Source organism: Capra hircus, chromosome 6 (genome assembly GCF_001704415.2).
Source record: "Capra hircus breed San Clemente chromosome 6, ASM170441v1, whole genome shotgun sequence".
Taxonomy (NCBI): domain Eukaryota; kingdom Metazoa; phylum Chordata; class Mammalia; order Artiodactyla; family Bovidae; genus Capra; species Capra hircus.
Genome location: NC_030813.1, coordinates 7,338,538 through 7,362,318, shown reverse-complemented (window position 1 = coordinate 7,362,318; position 23,781 = coordinate 7,338,538). Strand labels below are relative to the sequence as shown.

General features: G+C 37.6%; 1 protein-coding gene across 3 annotated transcripts in view; it reads left to right on the top strand.

Moving 5' to 3' along the window:
- The window catches only part of NDST3 (N-deacetylase and N-sulfotransferase 3), a 174,448-nt gene that overhangs the window by 137,861 nt on the left and 12,806 nt on the right, over nucleotides 1–23,781 (top strand). For 2 of the 3 annotated variants that reach the window (XM_013964458.2, XM_005681278.2), the window contains exons 7-12: nucleotides 47–229; nucleotides 2,431–2,527; nucleotides 6,235–6,358; nucleotides 12,138–12,312; nucleotides 15,863–16,033; nucleotides 17,703–17,812. In XM_013964458.2, coding sequence (XP_013819912.2) covers nucleotides 47–229; nucleotides 2,431–2,527; nucleotides 6,235–6,358; nucleotides 12,138–12,312; nucleotides 15,863–16,033; nucleotides 17,703–17,812 — 860 coding nt within the window. Of the gene's footprint in view, nucleotides 1–46; nucleotides 230–2,430; nucleotides 2,528–6,234; nucleotides 6,359–12,137; nucleotides 12,313–15,862; nucleotides 16,034–17,702; nucleotides 17,985–23,781 lie in introns of those variants that run through there. The other variant, XM_018049185.1, reaches the window with a different exon arrangement.

Below are 23,781 nucleotides of genomic sequence, written 5' to 3'. Positions count from 1 at the left end.
GTGAAAATCACTTGTGTTTATGCTGAAGTTCACTTGCCTTTTTCAGATCAGCATTTTCATGACCCATTTGTCTAACTATGGGAATGACCGGCTAGGATTATACACATTTGTCAACCTGGCCAACTTCGTGCAGAGCTGGACCAACTTGAGACTTCAGACTCTGCCTCCAGTGCAGCTGGCTCACAAGTATTTTGAGCTCTTTCCTGATCAAAAAGACCCTCTCTGGCAGGTAAGATTGGGTCAATAATTGGTATAATTAATTAATCCCATAAACATATGTTCTATGAGTTAATACAAATCTGAAAAGTGAAGGCATCGGGCGGGGGTGGAGGGGGGATAATGTACATTTTGGAAATGTTAGTAGATTTGAGAAACTTCATAGTGGGCCAGATTCTCTGTTCCCAGGCCCTTTAGAAACTGTGAATGCTGAAAGTTCAGTGAGACGGTCAGTGGATGTCATATTTTCAATCAGGAGTGAGGGATCAATTTGCAGATTGCAGTAGGTTGACACAACAGAAGATGGTTTTAGGTATGTGTTAGGCAGGGAGTCGGCCTTGAACACATCCATATACCTCTCATGACTAAACAACATTAATGGGGCAGGTGAGGAGAATTCAGAACTGCTATCTGCCTCTGAACCACAGGGTCACCGACAGCCGCAGAATATAGGCAAAAACATTAGTCAGGTATTACTTTGGACATGGGGAAAATGTTTAGAGGCAAAATCACTGAGCTTCTTGAGAGAAAATGTCTAGTAAATATGGCATATTCAAACGGTTCCAGGCACAACCCAGATTTCAAAGCTTACACTCTACGTGTCCCAGAATTATAGAAACACACTTTGAGCCTGAATTGCCCACCCCACGACCTGGGGAAAGTAATAATCTTAGCAAGTAGCTGCATAGTGCCTGTCATCTGTGTGACCGAGTTCTTTACATATACTCATCCATTCAGTCTTCACAGCTACCCTGTGAGGTATAGTTACTACCCCCATTTTACAGATAAAGAAACTGGGGCAACACAGAGAGGCTGAGACACCTAAGAAAGGCATACAGCTGTTGTGCGACAGAATGGTAATGAATTCTGGGCCACATGGCTCCAGACAGTGCACTCTGCATCACTGTTCTAAGTGAGAATTACTGACAGAGCTGATGGTATAATAATAACAATCTTCAGAAGGTGTTGTTGTTTAGAAGTAGAACTCAGTAAATTCCACACATTGAAGTTGCAGTAAGCTCTGCACTTATATTCTATTCATTTATCTGTGAACTTGAGCTAATTGCCTCATAGGCACAAACAGAGAACCCCAAGAAGAAACATAACTATATATTTTAGTAGGTTAAAGTCGGTGGTTGTAGAAATATCACTGCATACTATTTGGCAGTTAAGATTTTTAAAACCACCGTCTTTTTATTTTAACCACTCCAGAATATCACCAAGTGTCAGCCACTGGAAAGATATGAATCTTTCCTGCTAATTTAACACCTTATTTTAAAATTGTAATCATTATTATTTCAGTTGAAACCACTTTTTTCCTAGAACAAGAGCAAAAAAAAAAAAAAAAACCCTCACCTTAGTCTTAAAATCTGTTGTTTATGCTAAATAAGCAGGTGTGTTTAACTACACATGTAGTATTAATTGAACAGAAGTAGAGCGCTGTCCCATTTGCCTATTCCTGAAAGGTATTAACAGTGCCGTAATTGTTTATGTCATATGCAGCTATCGGATAAAATTAAGGATATTCTAGATGCAGTTTGCACAGTGAGTTTGGTTTAAGTACTATTGTCCAAAAGCAGATTCCCTAAGGTAGTAATTCACCCTCATTTTACCCTTTTGCAGAAATTTCGTGCTTTTTAGCATCATAGTTTGTAAAGTTATAGTTTTAGACATACATTTACTGACCTCTGAAAGCAGCTGAAAGGAATCTGCTGTCTCTTTAAACAGTATTATTATGACCAGATCCATCTCCTTTTGAAGCACAGCAGGAAAGCTCGAAGTTACTTAGAATAAAAATCTGACACCTTATATATTTCAGTCCTGAGAGTGTATCCTCTTCTAGGTTAGCAGGGCAAGCAAGCACAGCCTCTGCCCAACAAGCTCACTATTTTAAAACTTAAACCACCCATACACAATCAAGACATAGAACCGCCAATAGCAGAAAAAAATAATTAAACCCTCAGTGCTGTGAAGCTGTTTACCCATAATGGAAATGTCTCCCCTCCCTCACCTCCTCAGTCAACACTCACCTTCAGGATGGAAAAGGACTTATTTGAAATCCTCCATGGATGCCACTTTACGACTTTTGTTTAAAACAGGGAGCACCATAGCCTTGTTTCTGGGGATGTCTTTTCAATGACAGAAGCTGAAAAACTCTAGCACACAGTGGGCAGCCACAAAAAATACACATCTCTGTTGTCTTCTCCTTTTTAGAATCCTTGTGATGACAAACGCCACAGAGACATTTGGTCTAAAGAAAAAACCTGTGATCGCTTACCAAAATTCTTGGTAATAGGACCCCAGAAAACTGGTGAGAGCTTTTTATGTTATAATCAACATGTATAAAAATCCTGATGACTAGACAGTGAATTCTTGCCACAATGACTTCTCAAACTCCCTATAAATACTGATGAATGAATAATATTTTATTCTCTTTGTTGAGCTGAATTTTTAAGTAAAAAGGATGAAAATAGATATTACATAGTTGGAATATCCAGCAGTCAATTTGGTGGCGAATGTTACTTTTTCCCCAAAGATCCTAATTGAAAATTGCTGCTATTAACATTTCTAAAATCAAAACTAATCCTGTGTTTGAAGAGTGACTTACAAGATTTCATCAAATTTCAAGATGCACACGTATAAGTACCTATAAATCTTCCAGAAATTTAGCCTTTTCCTGACATCTTCCTGATACAGTTAATTTCTAAACTATTTCTTACAGAAATGACTATTTTCCAAAAGTTTATAATGGATGTTTGACAAGCAGAATTCCTAAGCATAAACAAAACTTTGTGTTACTTTGTGTTAAGAAAGATAATTATTCATAACCAGAAGAAATCTCTGGCACCTTTTTTTAAGTTGATGTGCAGTTTTTCCCATAAACTTCTTGTTTCTTTAAGAAACAGTATTAAAATGAAGCCCAGTGGAAGCTTTAAAAATGCCAGACATTCAAGCTGTATCCTGCATGATAAGTTATTTGGGGCTCTTCGTTTCTAGCTTCACAGAGAGCAGCCATTTCATACCCCTTCTAAGGGGAATACACTTCCTTTCCTTATTTCTCTAGAAATCACTTGGGAGACTTCTATGTAACATACACAGTTAAGTTAACCTAATCATTTTCTCTTAGTCCCATTTACAAATACCAATCTGAAAACAAATGAATATGGCATGTACTTCTCTTATCCTTATTTATCTCACCTGTCCTTATTTACAGTCAAGAAGCAACTAGAAAGACATTTAAACTAAAGTTTCTTTAGCGAACTCCCACTGTCATCACACAGGTTTGTCATTAACGGTCGCATCTTCTCTCGGAAGCTTGGAAGATCAAGTTTGCTTCAGAAAGCCCTGCAGGATATACTTCCTCTTGTGTTGCGCTAGATATGCAGACATTTTAATGTCATGGTTACATGGCAGAATCATTACTTGTCATCTTCTGCTCAATTGGGTTTCCAAATGTTTATGTTACAATTTATATATGACATTTACCTTTGGAAGGGAATTTTTAAATCCTTTTCAAAGAAATTGAAATTTTCTGTTTTATAGAGATATAATTTACATATAATAAAATTCAACAACTTTAAATGCATAGTTTTATAAATCTTAGAAATTGTACACAGTGGTGTAACCACTACAACATTTAAGATTTAGAGCACTTCTGTCTCCCTAAAAAGTTTCTCCGCATCTTTTTTCTAGTCAGTTTTCCTTCCCCAATCCTTAGTCACAGAAAACCACCTTCTGGCACTGTAGTTTTGGCCTTTCTAGAATTTAACGTAAATGGAAATATAAAGTATCTTTTGTGTTGGACTTCCTTCACTTAGCATATTGCTTTTGAGATTCATCCATATTGTATCTATTGATATTTTATGAGGTTATTTTTTAAGTGGACAGACATAGCTTCTTGTATCAATTCCACGAAAATTAATTCACTTTATTTTTAATCTTTAGTTTTGCCAAAAGTATTTTTCTGAATAATTTTGCATAAAGGTATAGTCATCTGGATATTCAAATATTTTTAGTGTTGAAACTAACAAAAACAGAAAACCTGAAGCTTTCTTTTTAATTTTTGAATTTCTGGTTTTGTGTCTATGATTATATTGTTGAAATACACACACACACATGACAGTTTATTCAGACCCAAGAATATGAGTAGGTAAAGACAGAATTCAGAAACCACAACTTAATTTTTTGACCACTGATAAATTACAGTGTGCCTTTTACTGACTAGGCAGATAATTAGATTGTATTCATTTTTTTTGCTTATCTTATTAATGCTCATCATGCTATTAAAAGCAAGTAATATGATGCAATACAATTCTTAAAAATAAAATTCAGAATTTTATCAGTTGATCTCAGAAAGGATTGCCCTGTTTTCTTCTTTCATGTTGTAATAGCTATTCTTTTTGTCTTTACAAACACTATATTCTGTTCAATTTTTTAAAATGTATTACTGAATTTTAGCTCAAAAAATGTTATTTTTTTTAAATACAGTATTCAGATATTGAGCTTTTTAACTATTTTTAAATAGATTACCTCACTTGACCCTCATAAAGCTATGATAGCTAAGCATTTTCTTCCCCACTACACGGATAAGAACACTAAGACTCAGGTCATATATTTTTTGTTCAAGTTCAAACAGCTGGTAAGTGCTAGAAATAAAACTCTTGATCCTGGAAGTTATCAGACTCTGAAGTATGCTCTAGAAAGATTTACTATGGACTTCAAGTAATGGAACATTTTTTTTTCCCAACAAGTTTTTTATATTGTCCCGTATATCTTGTAAGTCAATGATTCTGGAAGTGTGCTGAATCAGAAACTCTGGGATCAGGCCCAGCTCTGTCCTCTAGGTGAACCTGGGGCTTCTCTAATAGCTCAGTTGGTAAAGAATCCGCCTGCAATGCAGGAGACCCTGGTTCGATTCCTGGGTCAGGAAGATCCCCTGAAGAAGGGATAAGCTACCCATTTCAATATTCTTGGGCTTCCCTTGTGGCTCAGCTGGTAAAGAATCCACCTGCAAAGCAGGAGACCTGGGATCGATCCCTGGGTTGGGAAGATCCCCTGGAAAAGGGAAAAGCTACCTACTCTAGTATTCTGGCCTGGAGAACTCCAGGTCGCAGAGGTGAACACGACTGAGTGACTTTGACTTTCACTTCAGGTGAACCTGATGCATGCTAAAGTTCAAGAACCACTGTTTTAAGTCGAGTTTGTGAAGATCATTTTTACCTTGTATAGCATAGATTACTGTGTTTCATTCCCTATAGTTATCTATGATTGTAGATAAAATGTTCATTGTTTGCTTCATATAAAATCTAGGAACACTGCCTCTTCCAATTCATTGTTTTAGACAATATTGCTGTTGACAAGAGTTATTTGAACAAATCTATATGGGTACCTATGATATGTCACCCTCTTTCTAAAAATGCAAATTGTGTTATGTCACCAAGAAAAGGCACCAATTTTTTTTTCCAAATTTAGCAATTTAAACAATTTTGACACTACTTTGTATAGGTATGTAAGTACATTCAAACAAACAAACTGGTTAAAAGTTTATATTCTGTCTCAAATTAATAAGCTTTCATAGGCCTTGGGAGGAACTTTATAGGGGAAGCCAAGTATTAATATAATATGTTCAATTATGATGTCTTTCATTTATATGGTACTTTATTAATATCAAAATATCTTCAGGCACAATATGTCTTTTTGTCCTCAGAGAAAGCCTAACAAATGATTAAGGCAAGTGATTTTCCACTGATAAGACAAAGCAAAAAGCCAAAGTCAATGACTGAACTGAGGTCAAAAGCCCGTTCTTGCAGTTCTTACAACAGGCCTTTTCTCACGTAACACTGTCCTCATTTTTTAGAATTCCTTTCTTAAGATGCTGGTTATCTACTCAATTTAATTCAAGGATTACTTATATGTATGTGTTTGGATCATTGTAATACAGTTTATTAACAACTCGAATGCTAATAGTAAGAAACTGTTTTCATTCAATTAATCTCTGAACCTCTATTGTCTTTTCAGGAACCACTGCTTTGTATTTGTTCCTGGTTATGCATCCTTCCATCCTTAGTAACTCCCCCAGCCCAAAAACCTTTGAGGAGGTACAGTTCTTTAATAGAAATAACTACCACAGGGGGATTGATTGGTAAGATGGGTTATTAGTATAAATCTAAAAGTATATGTACTGTGCACAGTATTAAATCAGTGCTTATAATCAACATTTAAGTCTGTTAGCCTCAAACAGTAGTTATCTCTGTGCCTTGATTAAATGACATGAAGGAGCACAGAAACAAACTTTTCTCAGTTTATGAAGGGATTTGTCAGCTCGAGAGACTCATGTGTAACTTTAACTTGCATTAATTATCTTTGATGGTAATTACAAATAAAAAGAGAAAAACCTAATACACAAGAATTTCATTTTTCTCTACTCTTAAGAAAACACTTTCATAATTTTCTGTTCTTATGTACTGTACATCAAAGTGATGCTACAGTTCACATATAATATACTATTTTACTTTGGTACAAAAGGTAAATAAATAAAGTTAGACATGTGTATGCATTTCATGAGTAATGAAAGCTATTTTTTAAAAGCTATCAACAATATACAAAATTTGATTTTGGGCCTTTGAAATTAGAACTATATCAGCCATCTGAAGAAAAGAATTAATTAAAATTAAAACTTAAAATGTCTACTATATACAAAATAGGTGATGTAGGAGGAATAGGTGTTACAAACAAACGTGTTACTCCTAAAATGTATCTAGAAGTCTTTTAATATACAAATTCTGTGCAGAAAGTGGTGTAAAAGTAAATTCTTATAACCACTATAGAGCATGAACATAAACATTTTGTGTGTAGTTTAGCATAAGGTGTTATATATTAACTTCTGTTGTCAGATTGCATGATCTCTATTTTATATGTATCAATGCCCTCAAGGTTTGCTTGTGAGCAGTCCAAATGGAAAGCTAAAGAAATGGACTGAGTATAAGCTGAGCTCCTGCTAGGATTTATATATATTCTAACTATTATATATTTTCTTGCCAATTCTTCAGCACACTGGTTGATACTGATTAATTATGTAGTATTAAATAATAGCTGTGAGAGTCAAGGATCCATCAACTACTTCAGCTGCTGTTTCCCACTGACTCAAATAAATATGCTTGTATACAGCAGAATAAAAAATTTAGTCCTTGTTTACATCAAGATTAAAGGGATTGATTTAAAACTGCTTTGGAAGTTGAGAGGAATGCAATAATACTTAGATCCCACTTAAGAATATCTGTGAGAATATTCAATTTAAAAAACAAAGCTGTTCCTAAGACAGTAATGTGTATAGGGACTATAACAGGAATGAACAATCCTTTAAGTAGTCTCCAAAGAGATGGCATAAATAAGTAGAAAACGAAAGATCAATTAAAGATTTTAATGATAACTTGCTAAAAATACCCCAATTGTAAACACTTTGATTGACAAATTATGCGTTTATAAAAGGCAGTTAATACAAACAACAATAACTAAATATCAATCTATTAGCAATAACTAGAGCTTGGCTCTCAAGGACAGCAAACGTATTCGGTCCTTAGACTGGCCTTGCCTGTCCCTGAATGTTAGCACCTCAGCAGTCCCTTTAAGACAACAGAGCCACAAGGTTGAAGTCTGTGTGTCTCAGTGTGCCAAGGTCACTTACAGAATTAGCGCAGGCACAGTTAGTTAACCTGGATACATGGATCTGTTCTTTCTGGAGAACTGGGCAAAACCAGGGCTTCCCTATCAGGCAACCTAAACACAGGCCTCGGGTACAAGCAAAGCAGGGCAAATGAAAATGAAAAAACTCCATCTTTGATCAAAAATAGCCAAGATTTGCAATCAGCATTTCCAAGAAAAATGTTTGATGTAGGCATACAGTTAAGTTTTATATTCTACGGTTTGGTATTATTTTTTATAATTACTTGGGGAGGCAGCGGATGGTTGGAGCAGCACATGGAGGGCCATACAACCCCGCTAACATTTAGAAACCCTAAACATCTTAATCTGGCTCTGAGTAAAATCACTTAGAAACACAGGGTCAACCCAGAAACAGATAAATGTGGAGTGTTGCAAAATTTACATCTTCCAGTTTTAAGAAAAAGTTCTGAGCTGTTATGGGAGTAGCAAAGCTTAAATGAGGCAGGCATTTCACGTTTAACCCCCAAATTATTAAACCACTCTACTCTGCTCACCAATTCTTTGAATAACCTGAATTCACATTCTCCAAATGTGGACCTGTTTCCACCCTGGAAATATGAAGCTGAATTCTTTACCATCTTGTGTATTCAGCAAATACTTTTCAAGTGCCCATAAGTACCAGCCAGTATATTAGAAAAATGTGGGCACATAAGCAAACAAGAACTGGCCCCTGTTTTTTCCATGAGCCCCTGGAGTCAGACAAAATCAATAGAGTTTAGGTGCAAGATCCAGAACTGCCTGAGGACTATTTCAGGGCCTAAAGTGCCGTAGGTATAGAGGACTACCAGGAAGGTGGCACAGTTTTCAGATGTTAAAAGTTATCTGATTTCAGTACCTCCTGCCATTCTTTTGTGATTTTTGGATCCTTTCCCAGAATAAGCAAGCTCGGACCAAATAAGATACCAATAAAACACTTGACATGACCTTAGCACCCCTGGAACAAGCGTGGGCATCTAAATTAAAAAGTGTCCTAAATTTTGGCACCTTCTACTAATACACTGTGACCAGAACAGATAGCAGATCAAACTTTCCAGAAATGTTTACATGTCTTTACCCCTAAAAGAAAGGAACGCCAGCATGACATATGACCAACGAAGCAATTTCCAGAAAAACATAAGATGATTTCTGTGCTGCGCTGAGTTTGAAGACACCACTTTGTTGCGCCAGCCAAATTATGTAATATGATAACAACTGGAATCCTTCTAGGAGCTTTATTGTGTGCATGGGAGAAAACAACACACTACAAAAAGAACTCACCACATAAATGTTACTGGCTCTCTTTTTCACTAATTATTGAAGTACCTTGTCTTGGTAGCTCAAAATCATTGTGGCTTATGAATTGGAGACAGTGTAGGTCTGGAGGGTGAGGCCTTTATTATAAAATGTAAGAAACCCTAAACGCTAAATTTGCCCGACCTTTCTAAAGAGGCCCCTTTGCCTTCAAAAGATGTTCTTTGATGCTTCAGAAACACCCATTATCATATGTTGAATTCACTTCTATTTGATATTTTGTGCAAATGGCACATTATACAAATTCCATTACATCCTACATTTCTGTGCTTCAGGCTACAGGTACGTATTCCTGCCTTCACTCTGCTTGTGAAAAATCTCACCTCACTTAAGGATACGGAACCTGACCTTAGAAAATCTGATAGTATTTCATATCTGGGAATATGTACTATTTAAACTTCTATAATTATTCTAACAAATATCTTACAAATAGCTGTGAAAACAAGAGAAGCAGAAAGCAAAGGAGAAAGGAAAGATGTAAGATCTGAATGCAATGTTCCAAAGAATAGCAAGAAGAGATTAAAAAGCCTTCCTCAGCAATCAATGCAAAGAAATAGAGGAAAACAACAGAATGGGAAAGACTAGAGATCTCTTCAAGAAAATTAGAGATACCAAGGGAACATTTCATACAAAGATGGGCTTGATAAAGGACAGAAATGGTATGGACCTAACAGAAGCAGAAGATATTAAGAAGAGAGGGCAAGAATACACAGAAGAACTGTATAAAAAAGATATTCACGACCCAGATAATCACGATGGTGTGATCATTCACCTAGAGCTAGACATCCTGGAATGTGAAGTCAAGTGGGCCTTAGAAAACATCACTATGAACAAAGCTAGTGGAGGTGATGGAGTTCCAGTTGACCTATTTCAAATCCTGAAAGATGATGCTATGAAAGTGCTGCACTCAATATGCCAGCAAATTTGGAAAACTCAGCAGTGGCCACAAGACTGGAAAAGGCCAGTTTTCATTCCAATCCCAAAGAAGGGCAATGCCAAAGAATGCTCAAACTACCACACAAGTGCACTCATCTCACATGCTAGTAAAGTAATGCTCAAAATTCTCCAAGCCAGGCTTTAGCAATATGTGAACCATGAACATCCAGATGTTCAAGCTGGTTTTAGAAAAGGCAGAGGAACCAGAGATCAAATCAACAACATCCGCTGGATCATGGAAAAAGCAAGAGAGTTCCAGAAAAACATCTATTTCTGCTTTATTGACTATGCCAAAGCCTTTGACTGTGTGGATCACAATCAACTGTGTAAAATTCTGAAAGAAATGGGAATACCAGACCACCTGACCTGCCTCTTGAGAAACCTATATGCACATCAGGAAGCAACAGTTAGAACTGGACATGGAATAACAGACTGGTTCCAAATAGGAAAAGGAGTACATCGAGGCTGTATATTGTCACCTTGCTTATTTAACTTATATGCAGAGTACATCGTGAGACATGCTGGTCTGGAAGAAGCACAAGCTGGAATCAAGATTGCCGGGAGAAATATCAATAACCTCAGATATGCAGATGACACCACCCTTATGGACAAAGTGAAGAATAACTAAAAAGCCTCCTGATGAAGGTGAAAGAGGAGAATGAAAAAGTTGACTTAAAGCTGAACATTCAGAAAATGAAGCTCATGGCATCTGGTCCGTCACTTCATGGGAAATAGATGGGGAAACAGTGGAAACAGTGTCAGACTTTATTTTTGGGGGCTCCAAAATCACTGCAGATGGTGACTGCAGCCATGAAATTAAAAGATACTTACTCCTTGGAAGAAAAGTTATGACCAACCTAGATAGTATATTCAAAAGCAGAGACATTACTTTGCCAACATCCGGTAAGGTCCGTCTAGTCAAGGGTATGGTTTTTCCACTGGCCATGTATGGGTGTGAGAGTTGGACTGTGAAGAAAGCTGAGCGCTGAAGAATTGATGCTTTTGAACTGTGGTGTTGGAGAAGACTCTTGTGAGTCCCTTGGACTGCAAGGAGATCCACCCAGTCCATTCTAAAGGAGATCAGCCCTGGGTGTTCATTGGAAGGAATGATGCTAAAGCTGAAACTCCAATACTTTGGCCACCACATGTGAAGAGTTGACTCATTGGAAAAGACTCTGATGCTGGGAGGGATTGGGGGCAGGAGGAGAAGGGGACGATGGAGAATGAGATGGCTGGATGGCATCACCGCCTTGATGGACATGAGTTTGAGTAAACTCCAGGAACTGGTGATGGACAGGGAGGCCTGGTGTGCTGTGATTCATGGGGTCACAAAGAGACACGACTGAGCAGCTGAACTGAACTGAATTATTCTAAACAATATAAATGGCTCTTTATGTGAAAAAATAAGCAAACAGGCAGTGTTTTCACACCAAATCTGTTCTGCCCTTTGCCACTTTATAGTTGAATAAGGGCAACAAACTGGTGGGAATTAAATTATCTTTTCTTGTGATGAGGTAAAGATGTTTTGTCTAAGTCTGTTTAAAATGCCTTTGAACTAAACACAGTATTTGTTTTGATCCAGTTTCTTTTTGGTTGAGCACTCATATCTGTCTGGCTCCAGGGGCTCATGCAGTAAAACATTTCTGCTTTTAGATGCATTTTATACAGTTAGGGTGATTATTGCCACTTGGTGCCTTTGTATCTACATTTTTGTTATTTCCCATACCTTTTTATTGATATTAAATAGAATACAAAGAAAATGTATTTAGAAAAGCATTTTGAAAATACACTATTAGTGTTCTGTAGGTTTTTTCCTTGGTAACAGGCTTGTGGGACAAATGCCTTAAAGAAAAAGCCTTTTTTTTTTTTTAGAAAACAAATGAATTTTGTTTGTGGGACACCTTTACCATCTTTGACTCACCAGTGTATGAGTATAAACCAGAGTTTCATTTTGAGAACTATTCCCTTTCTAGGTACATGGATTTCTTCCCAGTCCCATCTAATGTTACCACTGATTTTCTATTTGAGAAGAGTGCCAACTACTTCCACTCAGAGGAAGCTCCTAAAAGGGCGGCTTCTTTGGTCCCCAAAGCCAAGATCATCACCATTCTCATTGACCCATCAGACCGAGCATATTCCTGGTACCAGGTAAGGAAAATACTGACAAAACCCAGCAAGTAGAAGAGGAGTATAGAGAAGGGAGGGTGGTTTTCAGTAAAAGTCACCACCTCAGGTTTTAACAAAAAAGATTTGTTAGGTTTATATCTTCAAGAAAGTGGATAAATTTCCCTATGTTTCCATAGAGAAATGTTCCCTTTAGTTTTTATTAATTTTGCATTCATTTGATTAATTTAAAATGTATTAATACAATGAAGAAATTAAAGCAAACAAAATATTATGTGCTTGTAATAGGTGCTTCTATATATCTGTATTTTAAAAGTAAAATGTTATAATTTAAAATCATCCTTTTCATCTAATATGTATATAATGCTGCTATTATTATCTCAGTTTTACAGAAAAGAGATATACCTGATTCCACCGAAGCAGATGTCAGAGGTTTTGTTCTGTAAAGGTCCAGAGAGTAAATATTTCAGGCTTTGCAAGCCATATAATTGCAACTCTTGCCACTGTATTGCAGAAGCAGCCATAGACAATATGTAAATTAATGAGCCTAACTGTGTTCCAGTAAAATTTATTTACAGAAACAAACGACAAGCAGAATGTAGCCCATGGACCATAGACTGATGACCCTGACTCTGAAAGAACTTAAATAACTGCTTGTGTTGAAGAAATAACCTAGCAGCAAAACAGAATATAAGAGTGAATTCTTCATCCTTGAAAGCCCAGCCAGAGTCCCCTGTTTGAAGCCTCTTTCTCATATAAACATTGCCATTATGATGTTGGTTAGAACCTAGCACAGAAACGATCACTTTGAAAGAATTTTAACAGATTCTAGTAATAAAACTTACACACCATACATTTTTACTGGAATAAATACTAAAAAATAATACTAAAAAAACTGCCTCAGTGATATTTTATTAATCACCAAATGGAAAAAGTTTAATGAAAAACAGCAATATTCAATATAAGAACATAACAAAATTAATAGAGTCAGTGTCTTCAGTCTGTATTATTCTTAGTTTGGAGCTTCCCAGGTGGTACTAGTGGTGAAGAACCCGCCTCCAAATGCGAGAGACATAGTGAAACATGGGTTTGATCCCTGGGTCAGGAAGGTCCCCTGGAGGAGAGCATGACTACCCACTGCAGAATTCTTGCCTGGAGAATCCCAAGGACAGAGGAGCCTGGTGGGTCCATAGAGTCGCAAAGAGTTGGACACAACTGCAGTGACGTAGCATAGCATACGGAGAAGGCAATGGCACCCCACACCAGTACTCTTGCCTGGAAGATCCCATGGACAGAGGAGCCTGGTGGGCTGCAGTCCATGGGGTCGCTAAGAGTCAGACACGACTGAGCGACTTCACTTTCACTTTTCACTTTCACGCATTGGAGAAGGAAGTGGCAGCCCACTCCAGTGTTCTTGCCTGGAGAATCCCAGGGACGGTGGAGCCTGGTGGGCTGCCGTCTATTGGGTCGCACAGAGTCGGACACGACTGAAGTGACTCAGCAGCAGCAGCAGCAGCATAGCATAGCATCCTTAGTTATCATTCCTCAGTTTTGTAATTTAAAAACCACTTTCCTGATGTTCGTGTGTTCATCCCTTCATTAAATAATTTTAATGACTACCACATGCAAAGCATTGTTTTAAGTATGATTTGAAAGTAAATTAACAAATGTGGATGCTACATTTGAGATTGCTTTCAGTCTAATTGGAGAAATATGTTTAAATAACCAGTGTATAAATCAGAAAGTATTAAGTGACAGATAGACTCCTACAGAGTAATAAAGCCTACCTGATAAAGACCACCAGGGACAAGTTAGATTGGCTGCAGCGGAGGAGCCTGAACACTTGAAGAACTATCAGGCATTTCCCTAAAGAGAGGGAGGATTTGTATGATAGGGAGAAATGTAGATAAAATTAACATGATCTGTTTGATAGGTGCAAGCAGGGCCAGGGCTGAAAAACAGACCAAGAGACTTACTTCCTTAGAAACTCTAAAGTTAAGATAAACATGGAATGTTATATCCTTTGTCTGAAACTCTGCACCTGGGCTGGAAATAAGGCTGCTTCTCTGAATTAAAGTGACCCAAAAAGCTCTGATTCACCAGGCAGGACTAGATGCTGCATTCTCACCAATCTCATACATCTAAATTTCTGACAAACTATGATATTAGAAAACAAAGTTTCTCAGCATGGGGTCCTTTGTTTAAACAAAAGCCATTTTTCCAGGTTCACTAAAGAAAGAACAGATTGTCAGGAAAGGTTTCATGGCTGGGACAGAGTAGGAAAAGATCATGGGATCTTAACAGGCATATTGATAATACTCCGCATAACAGGGAGTGGACATCCTGGAAAAATGAAATCCACAATTCCACACTAATCAGTCATGCCCAACTCCTAGAACCATCCTTTAAACCCAAAACATGGCAAATTGACTGATTTGATCTTGCGCCTTTTACCTTTACTGCTAGGTATCTAGAGAAAAAAGAAAACACGCCTTAATTGACTCAAAAGGAAGCAGAAAATTGGAGCTTGGCAACCACTTAGCCCCTGAAAAATTGAGAATTTGCTGAAAAAGGAAGCTTCAAGGCTGAATGCTAACAAAACATCCTAAATATTACAAATAAATCACTCCACAGTGGCAAAATGCAGGCCTCAACAAAGTCTAGTAGAGTTTGTAGTATAGTAATTTGAATCTCAATTGCAGCAAATTTGCTGTTCAACTAGATGTGGTAAACATCCACAGACCCACCACTAAGCCTGAATATTTATTGGTCAATTTAGGGAAAAGGTGATTTCCTCAGACCCCTGGGCCTGAGCCTGAGCCATTATGAAGTGCTTTCCTTTTAGGATTGCTGCTATCTGCATTTTCTATACAGTAAGTGGTTCTGATTCATCGCAGAGGTTACCATTAGGTAAAATAATCTTGGCTTTTAGATGCTAGAGTGTGTATGATAAAAGCTGTGGATTTCAGATAATGCACTTGTCAAGAGTTTTCACCAGTTTCACCATTTGAATAGCCCATAGGGTTTTTCTCATCTAAAACTGCATTACTAGATGGAACAAAACTATCTGGCAGAACTGGCAGAGTGTTTTGTGCATTATGGATATTAACTGGACATGATAAATGGTTTCTTACGGGCTGAAAGGAGGTGTTAAGGCAACTTTCAAAAGTTTACTTTCAGAATAATATATATATATACACTATGGAAATGACTCAGAAAAACAGGTAAAGAAATTCTATCAAGACGAATTCCGCCTCTACCAAATAATTCTTAAACATATACTCTCATCAGTGTTGTAATTATGGAAATGACTCAGAAAAATAGGTTAAGAAATTCTATCATGAAGAATTCCGCCTCTACCAAATAATTCTCAAACATATACTCTCATCAGTGTTGTAATTTTAAAGCCTGATGCTCCAAGCAAGCATTTTCATCCTTTATTAATTGCAAAACAAATAACTCTCCCTCAGTGAGGCACTCCTTCCTTTAGCTTTGCGACTTGTCACAGAGATTGGTTTTTAATTATTTATGCCTATGGTTCACGTCGGTTTAATTATCCACCTTTTCATCACAGCATCAGCGATCACACGAAGACCCTGCGGCTCTGAAATTCAGTTTCTACGAAGTGATCTCAGCTGGGCCCCGTGCACCCTCCGAGCTGAGAGCCTTGCAGAAGAGATGTTTGGTCCCAGGGTGGTATGCCAGCCACATTGAGAGATGGCTTGTTTATTTCCCCCCCTTTCAGGTATTGAGCGATAAGAATCTACATCATAGTACAGTCTCATTAAGTCAATGACTTTGCCTCTAGGATAGAGGACGTTTTTTACTCATTAAAACATGACTAGCATTTACTCTTTGGCTGTAACTGAGACTCTGGCAAACAATGACAGGCAGAGGTAGAAAAACTAAATCTCTTTCTAGAAGTATTTCAGGATAATTCTCCCTGCCCTATTTTCTAGTGCATGCCTTTCCTGATTGTTAAGAGCTTCAGAAGCTTGATACTCCTGATGCTGATTCTGAGAATAAAGCTTGAGACCCTCTTAACCAAACAAGGCAAACACTGTTTTGCTTTCAGTGACATTATTTCCCTTTGAACCACGTTGCTGGATTTTTCACAAGTCCTGTGTTTTCCTTGGCGTCCTTGTTTCTCTCTTTTGCCTAGTGTTAGCCTAGATTACAAAACCAGCCCCTACACTGGATTGCATAAAGCAATCTAATCACATCAGACACAGTGTATACCTGTGTGTCTAGAACCATGCTAGCCACAATGATCGGAGAAGGCAATGGCACCCCACTCCAGTCTTCTTGCCTGGAAAATCCCATAGATGGAGGAGCTTGGAAGGCTGCAGTCCATGGGGTCGAGAAGAGTAGGACATGACTGAGCGACTTCACTTTCACTTTTCACTTTCATGCACTGGAGAAGGAAATGGCAACCCACTCCAGTGTTCTTGTCTGGAGAATCCCAGGGACGGCAGAGCCTAGTGGGCTGCCATCTATGAGGTCGCACAGAGTCGGACACGACTGAAGCGACTTAGCAGCAGCAGCAGCAGCCACAATGATACCATACATACAAGCATATATGGCTATTTATATTTCTTTTCAAATTATATAAAATTAAAAATTGTTTCTCAGTCACTTTAGCCACATTTCAAATGTTCAATAGCCACCAGTTAGATACCATACCCTCACAGTATGTCCATCAACACAGGAATTTCTAATGAACAATGCTGGTGTAAACTAAATAGAAACACTCAAGAAGATGTGGGAACCGGAATTGCTTTCCAGGCATTATGGCCCTTCATCACCATTCCCTGTCATTTATCTTGCTGGGACCACCCTCTTCCCTCACCAGAGTAACAAGCAAATTCTTCCCTTTAATCTGCTGAGGAACTTCTGTTTACTTTAAGGTTTTCTGGGAATCTTACCTTTTTCTCCAAATGGATTATCAAAGAATTTCTAAAAACTTTACAGTGCTGCTCCTTTGACTGGAATCATGGATAATATGTCCTCTGTCTCATGGTACCTGGTCCGGTCACTTTTCTTCTTCCCTACAAGTCTTCTTCCCACCTTGAATCATGGAATCATTGCTTTATCTGTTTTTAAAGTTGATTTTCATTTGTGATTTTATAGTCACCTTTCTTAAGCTCTAATGGTACTCTCAAATTTTTTTGTTTTCATAGTGTTTGCAGGATGTCTCAAACTATAAAACATGAATGCATTTAATTAGTGTGATTTATTTTTTGTTCCATGCCATTAATGAGGATGGCCTGGTTAAGTCTTAACAACAATGAATGCAAATCCCCTCAGTACAGTGTGTTTCATGGAATAAATTCAAAGTGCAGAATTTCTGGATCATGCTATTACATGTCTTTTTCCAATTTGCATTGTCTTTTTTTTTTCCTTTGGTCACTTAGCTGCTAATTATTGATGGGCAACAGCTAAGAACTGATCCTGCTACAGTGATGGATGAAGTACAGAAGTTTCTAGGAGTCTCTCCTCATTATAATTACTCAGAAGCATTAACGTAAGTTTATATTCTAATTAATTTATTGAAGTTTCAGCAGAGAGCTGATTTTAGAGAAGCTGTAGTTTGGTGATGCAGCTATTGAGTTAGCTGCCCCTTACATACTGATTATTTTCCAGTTGATGTTAACCACTTGAGAAAGAACATGTCAACAGTTTGGCTATGAAATGTCCGAAGTCCTCTATTGATTTCTAACTAGGGAAGTTTTCTCTGGAAGGGAAAGAGAGGAAGAAGGCATTTTAAGTCTTAAAAGCAACAGCTAACTGTAAAAGAGGTTACTCGACCTGTGTTGGAAGCACTAAGCCTATTTAACCAGACAGCATTGAGACCTCTTGGAAGTATAAGAAGACCTTTTGAACTAGGTGATTTATGAGCTCCTCTCTCTTTTGTGTAATTTTAAAAAACGAACATCACACAGCAAGAAATAGCCCAATACATGCTTGAATAAGCAGAGAGAGAGGTGCTATTATTACTCTTACACATACTTCCAATTTTTGGTCTTTACCCACTGTATGACTAACCTTGTCACCTTTTCTTCAGAGGCCTCAGCTGTTACAGCTCTTGTCTGGTTTTCTTTTGCTGGTTGCCACTGATTTGCTGAGGTAGTCTCTCCCACCAGGGTGGGGGCCACGGTGACACAAGAAAAGCAACAAGGATTTAAGGACCCCACAAATACCTGAGAGTGAGTGGCCAAGGTACCTGCCGCTCTTGCCTCGCTTTGATCCTGACTCTGGGCTTTATCTAACATTGTAAATAAAACCTCCATCTGACTTTCTCCATTTATGCTACTGTTGTTGCTCTTTAGTCGCTTAGTCCAACTCCTTGTGAGTGTCCAACTCTTTATGACCACATGGACTGTAGCCCGCCAGGCTCCTGTGTCTGTGTCTTCTCCAGGCAAGAATACTGGAGTGGGTTGCCATGCTTCCCTCCATGGGAGCTGCCCAACCCAGGGGTTGAACCCACGTCTCCTGCTTGGCAAGGCAGGTTCTTTACCACTGAGCCTCCTGGGAAGCCCAGCAATCAGGTGTGTGAGGGATGTGTTTCTTCCTTTTTCACATGCAACCGGAACAAGCAACTGAGAGAGCCTGAGTTGGATGAGCCATGGACCTGGCTCTCACTGTAGTATATATATTACATATATAATATAATTTTATATTTTACATATATGTAATATATATATAATTTTAGGGTTACAGACAGCCTTAAGGAAACCAATTAAGACTGTATTATGGGATTCTTCCATTCTATTTCTCAGTATAAAACTCAGTTCTATAGATCAATTGATTTTCTCTTTTCATTGTACTCTTCATGCTGTAGCAGTTTAGAGAGTGAGATACAGGATTCCTTTACTTTTCACCATCCCTTACAGTAAAAGGTTTGCAGACAGCCATCTAATATTGCAAACATCTTGCCTAAATCATATGTAGAGACACACATGTAAGAGAGAGATTTTGATTTAGAGGACAAAGGAACAGGTGGAACTCAAGAGTTTTGAGCTTCCTCTCTAAGAGTCATTTACTCTGTTGTTACTGTTAACCTTCTGACCTTCATGTTTTCTATAGTGAGAGTCCTATCAGAGCTTTGGTGAGCTGAGTTAAGTACCAACACAGACACTAGCCTCAGGTATTTAACTTTCAGCTTGACCTTAAAGAAAACTGAGTGATTTTAGCTTCAGTTAGAAATTCAAGCCCACTTTCTTCTTTATGTCTTTTTAAGTATCTCTTAGAAAAGAAAGCTTTTATTTTCTAAACAGGTTTCTAACTCAAGTTGGCTTATCTTTGAATCTTTTTTCTAGAGTATACAGCAAAGCATTGCATTTCAGAAAGAAGAATTGGAGTATTTTATAAAGACATAATCTCTTTTTCTTATGGAATGGTCCTTGACCTGCATGCTGTGTATTTCTCCCCTTTGTATCCAGCTCAGCACAAGCTTTTTATTCACCTCCACTGCCAAGTAAAGGGAGTGTAAACTTAAAGGAAATAATACCAAAGCAAAGTACTATATACAAAGAACTGTGGGTCACTTTGCACCTGGGATGTATCTGACTAAAATTACCCCTTATATGGTTCTGTAGCCTGGTTGGGGGCTCAGTGGGTGCAGTAGCAAGATAAGATGTGTGTAGTCTCTGAAACCACAGTTTCTGGTCCAGCAGGGCTGCCCAGGCACTCACCCTGCTGATAAAGATAAGGTACTGCCATTCAGTTTCTTTTCCTATTCTCTTGTCAATCAGTTGGCCGGACACACTTTGGAAAAAACAGCAGTGTACCTGTTGTAGAATATTTGGAATTTCATGTCATTGACTTAGGTCTGAATTCTCCTTCACCCATGCCCTTTGCAGTTGTTCTGAATCCTGCCCTCAAAATTTAGTTATTCTTGTTAAGATAACTGTACTGGTAAGTTGTTTCTCTGGTGCTTTGGACATGTTGGGGATGACTAGGTGTACAAAATGCATGTTCTCAAGAATGTCTTTAATTGCATTATATTTTTCCTGCTAAGGATAGTGAAGACTACCTCTTTGGTAGTTAAAAAATTATTTAAAGCCTTCTGATAATGTACTAAACTGCAAACAGATATGAATGCTCAACTAACCACATAAATTCAGTTCTTTGCACCCAATACAATGAATCAATGAAACTAGACCTTTGCAAAAGTTTTACCATACAGTTTTGGCACAAAAGAGTACTCCAGTATAAGAGATCTATAATCTCCTGGTTATCTTCAATATAAAAACATTCCAATTTCAAAACTATTTTCAAGAAAAATGGCAATAAATCTCCATCATTAAGAGTATTATTTATTCCATTCCACAGTCACTACAGAAGTGTTCGACTTCCAAATTTCATAAAGTAATGGTCGATATCTTAAAATGATTTAGTACTGTCATCATGGATTTTAGATGATATACTGAATACATAAAAATTGTATCTTCTTGGGACTTTCCTGGTTGTCCAGTGGTTAAGGCTTCATGCTTCCAATGCAGGGAGCACGGATTCAATCTCTGGTCAGGGAACTAATATCTCACATGCTGTGTGGTGCAACCAAAATAAAACAGTTTTTAGAAATCAGATTTTCTTAGTGAGTGTGGTTGTTATCGGAAATAAGCTTTAAAAAATATGAATGGGAACTTTCTCATTCAGTTAAGTAATTCACATTTTACAATTCTTGTTCAACATAACCTTAATCACTAAACTATAAATAGGATTGATATACCAACGTTATTTTAGCTTGTATATTATGTGTTATGTAGTGTTTAAGCTGTCTAATCATTTAAGGAAAACCAGGAAAAATAATGCTCAGTGTGGCATTGTGCTAAACTGAACTAGCACATACAGTTTCTTTATGTGTTAAATTAAACTAAAACTAAAATGAGAGTTTTTTTATAAACTTTATAAAATAAAATGAAAAAATGTAAACTTTTAATTTTCCCATGAATATATCCACTAACGATTATATCCAGCCACCAATGACTGTGACAAGTCTTCACACTTACTGAACCTGACATCTCTATTTCTCAGTTAACCTGTTCATTAACATGAATGAAACCAGACTGAGTTATATGAATTTTTAATAATAATTTACTATGAAAATTTCAATAAATGAACAATAAGGATTTGAAGGTGAATAGTTAAATGAAGATTGTGTGTGTGTGTGTATTTTGTGCTATGGATGGGGTTACCTAAGTCATAAAGAACTGAAGCTGCTTCTGTTGTTTCTAATATCACTTCCTCTGGCAACCAAATCTATTGGTCAAAGAATCCTTTCCCATTTTAGATGAGTTTAGTAAAATTGTGCCAAAATAAAAGTATTTTGGTAGCAAAAAACAGTAGCCATAGTAGCCAAAATCTGCTGGTTCTTAGATGACCTGTGAAACAGCTGGAAATGCTAAGTGAAACGGAAGAAAATAATCTACTACAATTTCATATAAATTTGTTTTCAAAGTGGTCATAACATTTCAAAATCAGTATACATTTATATGTTCTAAATACTTTATATATAACAATACTATGTGCTGGGTACTAAGTGCTGGGTACCAAGCCAAAAGCCATTCAAAAGTAAGCTGAGGAGGCAGGACTGAAACACACTTATTCCTCTGGAGTCTGCACTGCCAATCTACTAAGCTCTTCAAACTGGCACAAAAGCCAGAGAAAATAATACTGTGAAGTTTTACTAATGAATAGTATAACAAGAGGAAGTATTTCCTTTAAAAAACTGAAACCTTAAAGTGAGTTTTTTATGTTGTCTCAGACATTATTATAGAAAGACTTCATTTCTAGAGAAATGCACAAGAGACTATAGTGAGGTACCACCTCACACCAGTTAGAATGGGCATCATTAAACTCTACAAATAAATGCTGGAGAGGGTGTGGAGAAAAGAGAATCCGCTACACTGTCGGTGGGAATGTAAGTTGGTGTAGCCACTATGGAAAACAGTATGGAGGTTCCTCAGCAAACTAAAAATAGAATTACCATGTGATCCAGGGTTCCAATCCTGGGAATATATCTGAACAAAACTATAATTCAAAAAGAATACATGCAGCCATTCATAGCAGCACTATTCACAATAGCCAAGACATGGAAACAACCTAATTGTCCATCAACAGATGAATGGATAAGGAAGATGTGGTATGTATATACAATGGAATAATACTCGGCCATGAAAAAGAAAGAAAGAATGCCATTTACAGCACCATGGATGCCACTAGAGATTATCATACTACGTGAATTAAGTCTGAGAGAGAAAAATACCATATGATATCACTTATATGTAGAATCTAAAATACAACACAAGTGAACCTATCTATGAAGGAGAAACAGGTTCACAGACATAGAGAACTGACTTCCAATTGCCAAGGAGGCAATTGTCCTAGAGCCAGACATCCTGGAGTGTGAAGTCAAGTGGGCCTTAAGAAGCATCACTATGAACAAAGCAGACGGAGGTGACGGAATTCCAGCTGAGCTACTTCAAACCCTAAAATATGATGCTGTTAAAGTGCTACACTCAATATGCCAGCAAATTTGGAAAACTCAGCAGTGGCCACAGGACTGGAAAAGGTCAGTTTTCATTCCAATCACAAAGAAAGGCAATGCTGAAGAATGTTCAAATTATCGCACGGTGGCCCTCATTCCACATGCCGGCAGAATTATGTTCAAAATCCTTCCAGCTAGGCTTCAGCAATAGGTGAACCAAGAACTTCCAGGTGTCCATGCTAGATTCAGAGAAGGTAGAGGAACACTACCAGTGTTCCTACCAGTGTAGGTGTACACTGGATTACAGAAAAAGCAAGGGAATTCTAAAAAAATCTACTTCTGCTTCACTGATGATGCTAAAGCCTTTGACTATGTAGACCACAACAAACTGGAATATTCTTAATGACATGGGAATACCAGCCCTCATTACCTGCCTCCTGAGAAACCTGTATGTAGAACAAGAAGCAACAGTTAGAACTGGACATGGAACAACAGACTGGTTCCAAACTGGGAAAAGAGTACATCAAGGCTGTATATGAACCCTCCTTATTTAACTTAAATGCAGAGTACATCATTCGAAACGCCAGGCTGGATGAATCACAAGCTGGAATCAAGATTGCTAGGAGAAATATCAACAACCTCAGATATACAGATGATACCACTGTAATAGCAGAAAATGAAGAGGAATTAAAGAGCCTCTTGATGAAGGTGAAAAAGGAGAGTGAAAAAGCTGGCTTAAAACTCAACATCCATAAAATGAAATTATGGCATCCAGTCCTATCGCTTCATGGCAAATAAATGAGGAAAATGTGGAAACAGTGTCAGATTTCATTTTCTTGGGCTCCAAAATCTATGCAAATGGTGACTGCAGACACAAAATAAAAGAAACTTGCTCCTTGAAAGAATAGCTATGACAAACCTAGACAGTGTTTTAAAAAGCAGAGATATCACTTTGCTGACATAGGTCCATATAGTCAAAGCTATGGTTTTTCCAGTAATCA